The following is a 12,464-nucleotide window of genomic DNA, read 5'->3' on the forward strand; positions in this document are numbered from 1 at the left end:
GCCTGTTTTTTGTTTTTTTTTTTTGGTTTGTTTTGCTTTTAATTTCTCTCTGTCTTCTCTCTTTTTTGACAGGGTCTCACTCTGTAGCCCCAGCTGGCCTAGATTTGCTATGTAGACTGGCCTTGAACACACACAGATCTCCTACCTCTACTTCCCAAGTGCCGGGATTAAAGTCATGCATCACCATACCTGGCTAAACGACCTAATTTTGAGATTCATCATAGAAAGATTCTTCAGGCTAGATGAGTATTGGCCGGGTTGGCCTACGGCATCCTTTCCGACTGCCTGGCCCCTCGGCTTTATGTTACAGAGAACAGTTTGCTTAGGATGTTTTAAAGCAGAACCTTGGCTGCCTCCTTTGTAATCTCTTAGGAGTGTCAGCAGTAAAAAGAAAGCCAGTAATAGTTCCTCCCTAGCCAGCGATTAGTGATTAGTATAGTATAAGAGCATGAGTGTGAGAGTGCACACCCCCACCCCCACCCCCACCCCTTATCTTTCAAAAGAATACATTCTTCACTTGATGGGATCATCTTCATTTATTTTTAATTTTCTTTTGTTTGTGTGTCACTTCATTGCCTGGAGTGGCCTGGCTCTCGGCTCAGCAGCTGCTCTGCCTGAGCGTCTCAGGGAGCCGGAGTTAGAGGTGTGCATCACTGCTTCTGGATTGGACCATTTTCTCTTTTTATACTGATTTCCATGCGATATCAAGTAGAAATACTGGGTTATGGGTTCGATCCAGCCCACAACCATCTGCTAACTCTAGTCTCCCCTGGATCCAGTGCGCTCTTCCGGCCTCAGTGGGCGCCAGACATGCATATGGTGCACAGATGTACACACAGGCAAAACACTCTTACACACAAAATAATAAATCCTAAAAAAAAAAAAAAAAAAAAAAAAAAAAAAAAAAAAAAAAGAAGGATAGTGCCCGCTGGAAGAAACCTGACTGGGATATAGTTGGCATTAGAATTGGAAACAAACCAGTTAGCTAATGCCCGCATGTGTTTGACTCCCAGTAAAAGCAAAGCTTTTACAGTGAGTAGGTTCTGGCACACATGGTACTTACGGGGCTGAACTGCCGATAGGTTAAAAAGCTTCAGTATTCTGTTTTGTTTTCTGCCCTTCAGGTTTATACAACCTCCTACCCGAGTTTACAGCAGGAGAAGGTGCTCAAGTTTGTTCTGGTCGGGGAACTCCTGATACAAGTGGACCGATTGAGGCTGAGACACCAGAGAATGCTTCGGGAGCAGGAGAAAGACCAGGGCCCTAAACCCGGGGACACGGACTCCTGCCCAGCCCCACACCTGCTGTTGGGAGCCGTCTTCACGGAGGCCGAAAAGGCCAGGATAGAGAGCTCTCCCAAACCCTTCTGTGAAGGAGAGAAGTTTTACATTCCCCTGCAGAGACTGCTCACTTACCCCAAACTGCACCGCCTGTGTGCTGACGAGGACAGGATGCGGTCCCTCATTGCTGGCTCGGTGTGCTTAAGCAGTGATGGCTCCGCAGTCGTGGTTGACCTGCATAACTCTTGGGATTATGGGCCTGAAGATAACTGAGTCATCCCGACTTCCTGAAGCTCAGAGACCCACCGATGGTGGGGTTCGCTTAGAATTCAAGCTTTTTTTTTTGTTTTGTTTTGTTTTAGTGATGCCGGGACTCGAACCCTTGCGCATGGTAAGCAAGCACTCTGCCACTCAGCCACATCCTCAGCCCTAGAATCTAAACTCTGTATAGTCATAATTCAAGAAATAGTTTGAGAGCTTTAACACAAATTGGGTCCTGATCTCGATGACAGACCTGCCTGACACACAGACTGCTCTTTGCCTGAGAAAGGGCTTAACTAAAAGTAGTTGCTTTCCTTTAAAATTAGATTTTTTTTTTTTTAAATTTAGAGTTTACAACAATGAAGAAATTAGATGTGGTAATGTGTTAATTTTGTCCTCACCCATATTTTGGTGTTAGAACAACCGTATGTTGTATGTGACATTAAAACATTTAAATGTAATCAAAGCCACTTGAGAACCTTTCCCAGGGCTGGGCATAGAGGCCCACACCTGTAATCCTCGCACATGGATAGATGAGACACGAGGATTATGGGTTTGAGACCAGCCTGGGCTACATGGTAAGACCCTATCTCAAAAACAAACACCAGTTCCTCTGCCCAATTTTTCCTAGGGGTGATGTAGCTTTAAGATCTAGGATTGTCTTTCTTTGTCAGCATTTACCTATTATACTTTGCATAAAATGGTGCATGAAAAAAAAAGTCCAAAAACATTCAGATTTTTCATAGAGAAAAATCCGAATCCCAGTGCTTTTCAGGTTGTAGGCAAGTGCTTAACCTCGCAGTGCTTTCTGGCTGGAGTTGGGTGGTAGTAGCTGCAGGAGAGAGATATGTGGCTTTGTTTAATTAAAAAGGGGGCTTCAAGGAGATATTGGTGCATGAGGTGTGGGAGTCTAGAGGTAACTCAGCCAGGCATGCTCTGCAGTGTCAGAGACACTGTGTCCATCTTCATAACCACGATAGACATGGAGGACTAACCTGGCATAGCCTACACTAGCAGAAAGGAAGAGAGCTGGAGCTCACCAGCTGCCCAGTAGACTTTACTGCTCGTTGCTAGGCAACACTACGACCCTTCCTGGGCTCTCATAAGGCAGTGAGGGAAGTTAAGAAGTGTAGTCTGTGCTCCGAGGGGCTGCTTGCATACCCGGCCATCTCCTAAGGAACCAGAAGAGAACAAACATGATAAACTGCCTGTGCCGCAAGGCACAGTCTGACCTCCCTGAGACGTGTTCCCGCGGGCTGCAGAGTCGGTCCCTGGGCAAGCGCTCTGTGAACACTTATTCTTAAGCTGAATCTTCAAGGGTTCATAATCAGGGGATTATGAAATCAGAGGGTCTTGATAGAGAAAAGTCCTAATCACATAAGCACTGCCAAGCAGCTGCCCTCTTAAGTTTCGTAGACTAATCCACCAGATGTTCGTGTGCCACCACCTGCTTTTGAAGATGTACACAACCGAAATACACATTTGCATTCCATCCCCCTCCCAAGCCCTTCACTTTTCTACATCTGTGCCCAAGGTTTGCCTTAGGGCTCCCTGCTCATCCTTGCTCTCTGCTGAAGCCACGTTTTTCTAGCCAGAGTCAAGCTGTCCATCACATCTCTGAAATTAGTCCATCAGTTGTCTTGAAGCCTGATGACTTGATCCCTTACCCACAGACCCCTATGTGCTTTCAACTTACAGGGGACAAGGACTGCTCTTTCATTTCCTGCACCTAGCCCCTCCTTCTTCCCCAGGGCTCGTATATGCTAGGCAAGTGCTCTATCACTGATCCACACTTCCAGCCCTTGGCTTTTACTTACATTCTGAGTTTGTGTTCACCTCCCAGCTTTGATAAACACGTTTCTTTGCACATTAGAAGGCTTCTCAACATTTCCAACCAGGGATCAGCATAGTTCTTGTAGGGAGCCTTTAGCACACTCCCCCCTCCCCCCCATAGCTCTCCAACTCTGCTTGAGCTGAGGTATAGAGTAATGTTATGTTTAACATAAGCATGTAGTACTTCTAGTTATGAAGCATCTCCCAAAGCAGCTGTTGGATTTAGTCTGTCATAGTCTACTCTTTCCTCTTTCTTTGGTGCTGGAAACATAGCCCAGGGCTCTCTGTGTGTGCAGCGCAGATGCTCTTCCCTCTCCCCCCGCCCCCAGCACCATCCCCAGCTCAGAGCCTTGTTCTAAAGTCACAGTCTTACCTTTAGCAGCACACAAACGGGGATCTTTCTAAAGAGTCAGGACCACTAGAGATTGCAGTCCCCAGTGCTGTGACTTGAGAACACATGCCTCATGGAGAAGGGACACGCCCGCCACCCCAACATTGGGGAGCAGAGACAAGTTCAGAAGTTCAGAGTCTTCCTTGTCTACATAGTGAGTCTGATGCTACCATGGGTTACATGAGGCTCTGTCTCAAGAAAAACAAACAAACAAACAAACAAACGAACAAATAATCCTCTCCGCACATACAATAAAAGCCAAAGGCAGAAAGCAACCCCTCAGGTTTGCCAGGGGAATCTTGCTCCAGTTATGTGTAAAATGAGGTGTAATGTGCTCTTATAAATGCTAGAGAGTGTTGTAGTATTGACCTAGTCAGAGAGTCAGCATTATTAAAATTGTTTCTCAGACTGAGTAGCCAAGCACCTGGCAGCCTTCAAGAAATGAGTAGAGAAGTACAAGTGAGTGTACAACCTAGCACACGTGCAGTCCCCTCCACCCTCTGCAGAGTGACTTTTACATTGCTCCTCATCAGACTCAACACACACAGAGGCACACAGACACACGCGCGCGCACACCCACCCACCCACACACCCTCTGTAGAACAGAGAGTGTCCACGCAGAAGGAAGTGGTGTCAGCTTCAACCACTGCCCCTGCCCAACCCATTACCTGTGAGCCCTTCACGCTCCCTCACACCACAGCAACAGCTCATTTGAACTTTGCCCCTGGATGTTGAAAGCCAGATCTCTTCTTTCCTATTCCATCCCAGTGTGGGGATTTCCAGGGAGCTTCCTGGGAAATCAGATATGGGAGATGCACTCTCCGGGGTCCTAATGTCTCATGCTACCTTTGTATTTGAAACTTTACAAGTTGGAACGAGGGGGCTTTGGTAGGTTCTCATTGTCTGGAGATACTTAAGAAAATCTCTGTGCTGGGATCCAGTCCAGGACTCTGCAGATGTTGAGCTCAATCCCAACTTCAAGTGCTTTGTGTAATTTTAATCCTCTTTCTTTTCCTGCTGGGGAGAGCTCCTCCTAGGAATACGTTGTGCCTTATATCTGGAGCAAAGCATATTCGCTGCTGCCATCTTTTCTGGCCTAAGCACTGGTTTGGCTGAGAAGTTTATGAATGGAGAGGAAGTATATTTTCTTTTCTTTTTTTTCCTCAGACTCACTACATAGGTGAATATGGCCTCGAACTTCTTGCTTCTGCCTCCTGAGTGCTGGGATTACAGGCCTGTGCTATTTTCTGCAATGCTGGGCACTGAACCCAGGACTTCATACATGCCGGGCAGGCACTTTACCAACTGAACTACCTCCCCAGGCCTCCGATGTTTGAGATCTTAATGAGGAAGGTTGTTGATACTTTTAAGCCTCCTTGAAAACAATCATAAAGCAGCAACTGAACCCCAAATGCCCCTCCTTCCTTATTCCCTATGATGCTCAAGGCCTGAGTTTGATCCCCTAGTAGCATAAAATAAAAGATTCAGCTAAATATGGTGGCACCCACCGGCAATTTCAACACTCAGAAGGCAGAGACAAATTTGAGGTCAACCTGCTCTACCCAGCATGCTTCAGGACAACCAGGGCTACATACTGAAACCCTGTCTCAAACAAACAAGGAAACAAAGGAACAAAGACTGTTAAATTAATTTTCTTATGATCTTACAATTTAAGTTATGAAATAAAAAGTACAGTTCAGGATGATATAATCTAGAGTAAAGCTAGTCATACTTTAATTCTTTTTATCAATAATACCCCCCATACCCCCAATCTCAAAGCCTTGGGGGCGGTGGGCAATGGTTCTCCTGGCTTCTCTCATTCATTGTTTCCTGAAGAGAAGCTCTGCTCATTTTGTACAGAGTCCAGTTGACTGTTTTATATCAATTTCCAACAAACGGCCTAAGTGCATAGGTTTTTTTTACACTTGTTATCCTTATTCTTTTACTAATACATGTTTTAAATATTTACTTTTTAAGTTTTATGGACATTTGTATCTGTGTCTGTGGAGGTCACAAGGGGACAGTGATCTCTTGCAGCTGGATTTCCAGGCTGTTGTGAGCCACCCAGTGTTGGAGCTGGGAATTGAATGTTAGTCCTGTACAAGAGCAGCAGGCACCCTGTGGAACTGTGGAAACTTCTCTCTAGCTCCTACTGTTATCTTTTTTTTATGAAGCTTTGTCATTAGCAATTTATAAATGCAACTGGATGTACTTCTATCTGTATCGACCACATGTTCTTTTGCAAAACATTAATAGCTGTATATAGAAATTCATGCTGAAAATTCCCAATTGCTCTTTTTATTTTGTGTGTATGGGTGTTTGCCTGTCTGTCAACCAAGTGTATGTGGTACCCTTGGAGGACAGAAGAGGGCCTAGGATTCTCTGGAACTGAAGTAACAGACAGTTGTGAGCTGCTACATGGGTGCTGGGAATTAGATGTAAGTCCTCTGGAAGAGCAGCCAGTGATCCCCTAATTATTATTAAGAATGTAAAGGCATGTCCTTCAACAGTTTACCCTTCCTGTAGATCCCCGGAGAAGACTTAGCAAACATTCCTTGCTCCCAGTTCACTTAAGTGTGGACTGTGGGCTGGCAAGAACTAACGACTAGTGTGGGACAGGTTATTCACCCCAGCCCCACACCCCTGGTATATCACTTGAATGGACAATATAGTATCATTTTTTATTATTTACTAATTTAATTTGTATGTGTCTAAGTGTTTTGCCACGTTGCTGGTGCAGGCGGGGCAGAAGAGGGCATCAGATCCTGTGGAACTGAGTTGCAGACAATTGTGAACCCCCATGTAGGTGATAGAAATCGAACCCAGATCCTCTGGGAGAGCAGTTGGCACTCTTAACCACGGAGCCATCTTCCCAGGACCCTGGGCTACATGTTCATATGAGTTAAATTATTCTGTGTGTCAATGAATAACATGGTTTCGTAGGAGGCAGAATTTTACTTTAACAATTAACCTTAGTAAGTTTTCATGCTGCTCAACAGGGTCCCCATTCCCGGACTATATTTGAAATGTGTTACCAGCCACAGCCTCCAACTCCTATTTCCGGTCTGGATGGCTCTAAAACTCGACTTTCTGCTATTATGACAAATTACCTGAGGTACCTCAAAGGAGACAAGTCTTGTTTTGGCTAACTGTCTTGGAAATTCCTGTCTGAGATAATTTCATTGTTGTTTTAGCCTTGTGGCAAGGCAGCGCATGTTGGTCAGACCTTATGGTACAAGACCACTCCCTCTGTAGCCAGGGAGCAAAATAGAGGAAGAGACCATGGTCTCGATTCTGCAGAGGCATTCCCCCCCGCCCCCAGTGCCCTAAGATCTTCCATGGTGTTCCTTCTACCTCTTAAAGGTTCCATGCCCTCCCAGCAGTGCCTCTCTGGAGCTCTCTGGGGAGCCACGATGATAACAAGATTTCTGTGACTCCACAGAAGCTTGTCTTCCCAGCATTCCTTGAGTGCAAGCTGTTTCCATATCATCTGCATGTGAGATCTGGCCCTTTCAGTGTCTCCATGAGACTCCACAGCCCGCTACCCCCTTCCCTCACAGGAGCATACATCCTTTCTCAGGCCTCCTTGTTCCTCTCCGCCCTTCCCCTCTGGGTCTCTCCTGACAGCTAATCTTCCCCTCTGCAGCATCTCCAGAGGTACCTCAGCTCCCATACAGTGTCTGTCCTCAGCCCTCAGTTCTGTCAGTGGTGGCCCAGGGACAATTCCAATTGAAGTAGTTTTCTCCACTGGATTGGGTTGCAATGACAACCCTCACCACATCTGACTCTGTGGTTTGTGCTAAGCACTTTCAGGAAGTCAGGGGTTGATGGCTGTCAGCAATGGCAGCAGAATCTCCCAAAGACATTAAGAACAACGTGTTTCCACATTGTGCAGGATGCTACACAAACACAGTGTATCAATGTATACCTACATATCTTTGTGAATGGGAAAAATAACATTTGGCCACAATGTTGAAAGTCATGATAAACAAGCTGGTGGGAGTTATAGAAACTTGTACAGTATATAATACTAATTTTGAAGTCCTACATGTTGGTTATATCCTCTATCACCTGCCAAAGTTAGCCCTTCATGCCTGCTATGTATCTGTTGGGTTTTTAATGTTCCTGCTCTTGTGGGATATTCACCAGAGAAGGATTCTTGGGTATGAGTTTAAACCTATAGAAAGTCTGTATTATTAGCCTGTTGGTGTTCACATGGGGTGTTCAGGATCCCAGTGTAGCACTGAGCCTTTCTCAGGGTGAGCTTTTAAGCACAAAACCCAGTTAATGAGACCAGCCAGCCAGAAGCAGAACTATAGAAGCAAAAAGCAAGGTTGGTACCTTTAGAGATTTCCCCAGAGCTATGGACTTGGTTGGATTAGGTCTTTGTTTCATTTTGACAGGTGGTCCTGTCTTTGTGCTGATTTTTATAGCCTGAATGGCATTTCTGTCATGGAGTCAGTTATGCTAAGAAGGTCTGGGGGCTTTTACACCTGCCAAATTGTAGCATTTACACATTTTGCCCGAATCCCTTTTGCGTTCAACACTGTAATTACCATTTTTCTACCCATTTCATTCTGTGAGCTGTGGTTCAAGCTAGCATTAGTCAAATGAAGTTACATCAGTTCCTTCACTCCTAGAAACACTGCAGCCTGCATCTACACCTTAACCATGACCCATTGGATGCTGGGTATTTGCTGAATGACTCTTGTGTTTTCAATGTAGTGTCTGGGTCCCATGCTTCCTGGTGGGTCTCCTCATGGGCCTGTACTTCCAGGACTTTTCATTAATCCCACACCAGAGGAAACATTTCACCTTATTTAATCAGCATGGGCAAGACTTGATTCAATTTTTTTGGCAGACATTTTATTTTCTTTAAAAGATTTATTTATTTTATGTGTATGAGTACATTGTAGCTGTACAGATGGCCATGAGCCATCATGTGGCTGCTGGGAATTGAACTCAGGACCTCTGCTTACTCCGGCCCTGCTTGCTCTGGCGTAATACACTGTAGCTGTCTTCAGACGCACCAGGAGAGGGCATCAGATCTCATCACGGATGGTTGTGAGCCACCATCTGGTTGCTGGAATCAGAACTCCAGCCCTTCGGAAGAGCAGCCAGTGCTCTTACCCGCTGAGCTATCTTGCCAGTCCTTTGGCAGACATTTTAAACAATTTAACATTACTACTGAAAAAAATATCCAATGTGTGTGTGTGTGTGTGTGTGTGTGTGTGTGTGTGTGTGTGTTTTGGTGTTATTCTGTGGATTATATGTGCAGACAGAGGATCACTTGAGAGTCTCTTAAGTTCAATGCCAGAAGGTGTAATACTTTCCTAAAGTATACATTGTAGCTTTGACTCACACTATATCTAGAGTAGAAAGCAAAGCAATGCCAAGCTGAGCAACCAAAAAAGCAGCCTAGGATGCCTGCTCCAATTTAGCAGAGTTGAAATTGCACAATGAGTCTAAAGTGGCTCATTTAGGGATGCCTTTGACTGGCATTCCCTTGTTAGAGGCTTTCAGAGACCCAGGGAATGTCTCTAAGTGTGAGCCTTCCCAGTTTGCTTTCTGACTGGTATGTTACATAATCACGAGCTAGATTAATTTCACCAATGGTTTTCTAACTCACTCAAATGGAAACTTTCATTATGTGCTACTACTAGGTAAGTGGTCGTCTTAGTTTGCTTTTTTTTTTTGTTGTTGTTGTTGTTGCTGTTGTTGTTGCTGTCATAAAGAGTTTGTTTGGCTTATATTTCCTCAGCACAGTGCATCATTAAGGGAAGTCAGGGCAGGAGCTCAAGGCAATAACTCCAGGCAGGAACTGAAACAGAAGCCATGGAGAAATGCTACTTGCTTCCCTTGACTTGTGCAGCCTGGTTGCTTTTACCTAACCATGGACCACCTTTCTAGGGGTGACATTGCCCAGAGGGGTTGGGCGTTCCCAAGTTGAACGTTAATCAAGTAAACAGGCCACAGACCAATCTGAGAAGAGGCATTTTCTCAATCGAGGCTCCCTTTCCCAGGACAGTCTAGCTTGTGTCACATCAAAAAACTATCCAGCACCGTGGTGGACAGGCTGAAATGGGTAGGAAAAGGAGAAAGGCCAGGAGACAGGAGAAAAACCACTAGATGCTGAGAAAAGAGGGAGCTGCAGGCTGGAGATGTAGCAAAGAGGTCAGACAGAGGTCCTGCCTGGCTTTGCCACGATCTGGGACCAAGTTATTCTGTGTCCTGGGGTTTGGAGTCTCTTCCTTACCATATTGTATCCCCTTCCATCAATAAGTAGGATGCTCAGTGGTCAAAGCTTGTAAGAGCTGTACTGTCCAGGGGCCCTAATAATGGGCAAAGGGATCTGGTCTCAAACTCCTAAGCCCAGCTCTTTATGAACTCTCATCCTCTTCAGCAGCATCAATGAAGGGTGCTGCCGTTATATTTCCTTTCTAAGAGGTTGCTCTGATCAGTGGTAAGAAAGGTCTGTAGGAGGATATGGGTGACTCAAAGGAATTTTTAAAAGGACTATTTTATGTCAGTGAGTACACTGTTGCTGTCTTCAGACACACCAGAAGAGGGCATCGGATCCCATTACAGATGTGAGCCACCATGTGGTTGCTGGGAATTGAACTCAGGACCTCTGGAAGAGCAGTCAGTGCTCTTACCTGCTGAGCCATCTCTCCTGTCCTGAATATAACTTAAAAAAAAAAAAAAAACTAACTCCTAACATTTTTTTTTTTTTGGCAAAACTTTAAGAAGTATCTTTATGATATATTTAAGACCTATGTGAGCCCTTGATTCCATCCAAAGCACTTACAAATATGGATAGTTTATCAAAAACATTTATATTAAAAAAGATCTCACTGGAAATGGTAAAAGATAATGTTCAGACATGAGACCGATTGCTGAGAGGCAGTGATCTCTTCAGCTGGGGCACTGGGTTACAAGGCTACTGCGCTATCCTGAATTTTTAGCTTCATTCCTATGTTGAACAGGAAGGAGTAGGACTTTTATGGTCCACCACCCGTGGGAAACTGTCCCTAGGTAAGATCTAACTGTTTTCCCATGTATTTGAGTTCAGGTAACAGTGAGCAATTCTGTCTCATCGGCCTTTTAAATTCCCGCCCATTTCCCCCTCTCCTTTCATCACTACATTGGCTGGGAAGGGTCTTTGAAGGTAGCATGCCACTGGTGGCCAGTGAAATCTAACTGGCCCAGAATATACTTGAGCCTGATTTAAATGTCACTGAGAATAGCTACGGGGCATTCATAAACCCTGCTTCATGAAAGAGACAGGGAACCCTAGGAAGGGCTCCACTGGCTAAAGCTGTAGGTTATGTGTTAGCTATTATGAGTACTTGGATGATTCTTGCCTGGTGCCAGGCTGCAGTACAGGCTACAGACCATCAGCAAAGTCCTCCTAACACAACAGAGGTCTTCCATGGCTCCATGCCCCAGTCCAAGGGCTCTGAGGGAACAGCAATGCTCTTTTGACTATTCTTTTTTGGGGGGGCGGGGTGGGTGGGCACGACCTCACTCTGTAGTCCTGGATTTCAGGCATGCACCATCACACTTAGCTTCCTCATATAGTAAAGGGCTGGAAAGGTGGCTCGGTGGCTAAGGATCTGTTAGCAGGAGATTCAAGTCGTCTAGGCCTTCCTGAGTATCACACTGACCTGCACAATCCTCCATGCATGGAGATAAAAGCAGTTAAAGTAAAATTTTAAGATTAAGAGCATCTAAACTTTTTTGAGATACTGCTTTTTATTGAACATGTATAAGATCCACTTTTATATTATTATAAACATTTTACAAACAAAATTCTAGTTTGTTAAAAAAACATTTCCTGGATTTTTATCACTGAATGGTTAAGACATAAGACATATAATATATAAATATGAAGGTCATTCTCCAAGGATTAGAACAGAATACCGACGGAGTCACTTCATTTTCTTTTGTTCAGCGCTAAGGACCAACCCCTGGGTCTTGCACATGCTGGAAGTCTCCTTACCACGGAGCTGTTCTTCAGCTACCAGTAACATTTTCTCATAAACACTGTATTAACCTCTAAAGGACTGAACTAACACAGAGGAAGATAATCCTTAAGACACATTGCCAAGTTAATCAACGTCTTCCCTAAGTCTGTCCTTCCTTGTACTGAACCGGCTGATGGATAGCAGTCAAAGGATTATATAAGATAAACATATTCATTTCAAAATACAGAACACATTGTAAATCAATTTTTTGTTATCTTTGTTATATGGGGAGACCACCCGTATTACCACTTATACATTTTCTGATACAAATCCCATGGAGCAGGGAATAAGGCCGTATTTCCAAGGCAGTCTCAACTTAGGCCTACTATAGGAATATTTCATCCGTACAGCTCGACTACTAACAGTACCTAACTAAGCGAAGATGCGCAGTGGCCTAACAGTCTCAGCTACCAATACTTGATTACACTCACAAGACGTACCATCTAAGAGAACTGAATTTCTGAAATGTCCACATGAAAGACTTGTGAAGAAAAGAGTATAATCTCGTCATATGAGCTCACTGTGTCTCTCAGAGATTTGATATAAACATGGGAGCCTAAAGTTTCAGAAGTGTTTCGGTGAAGTGTTTAATGATACTGTCAGCTTATGTTTCAAAAGTGGTTTATTTAACATGGAAATATGAGAGTCTGGAATTGCTTCTGGATGCTTTGA

General features: G+C 44.5%; 1 protein-coding gene across 1 annotated transcript in view; it reads left to right on the top strand.

The window, feature by feature from the left end:
• Nucleotides 1-6,460, top strand: part of Henmt1 (HEN methyltransferase 1) — a 17,086-nt gene extending 10,626 nt beyond the window's left edge. Inside the window, exon 8 of the mRNA XM_031374649.1 lies at nucleotides 1,083-6,460. Within this exon, the coding sequence (XP_031230509.1) occupies nucleotides 1,083-1,553 (471 nt within the window). The 3' untranslated portion in view covers nucleotides 1,554-6,460. The remainder of the gene's footprint in view (nucleotides 1-1,082) is intronic.
• Nucleotides 6,461-12,464: the final 6,004 nt, after the last annotated feature.

Source organism: Mastomys coucha, unplaced genomic scaffold, assembly GCF_008632895.1.
Source record: "Mastomys coucha isolate ucsf_1 unplaced genomic scaffold, UCSF_Mcou_1 pScaffold16, whole genome shotgun sequence".
NCBI classification, from domain to species: domain Eukaryota; kingdom Metazoa; phylum Chordata; class Mammalia; order Rodentia; family Muridae; genus Mastomys; species Mastomys coucha.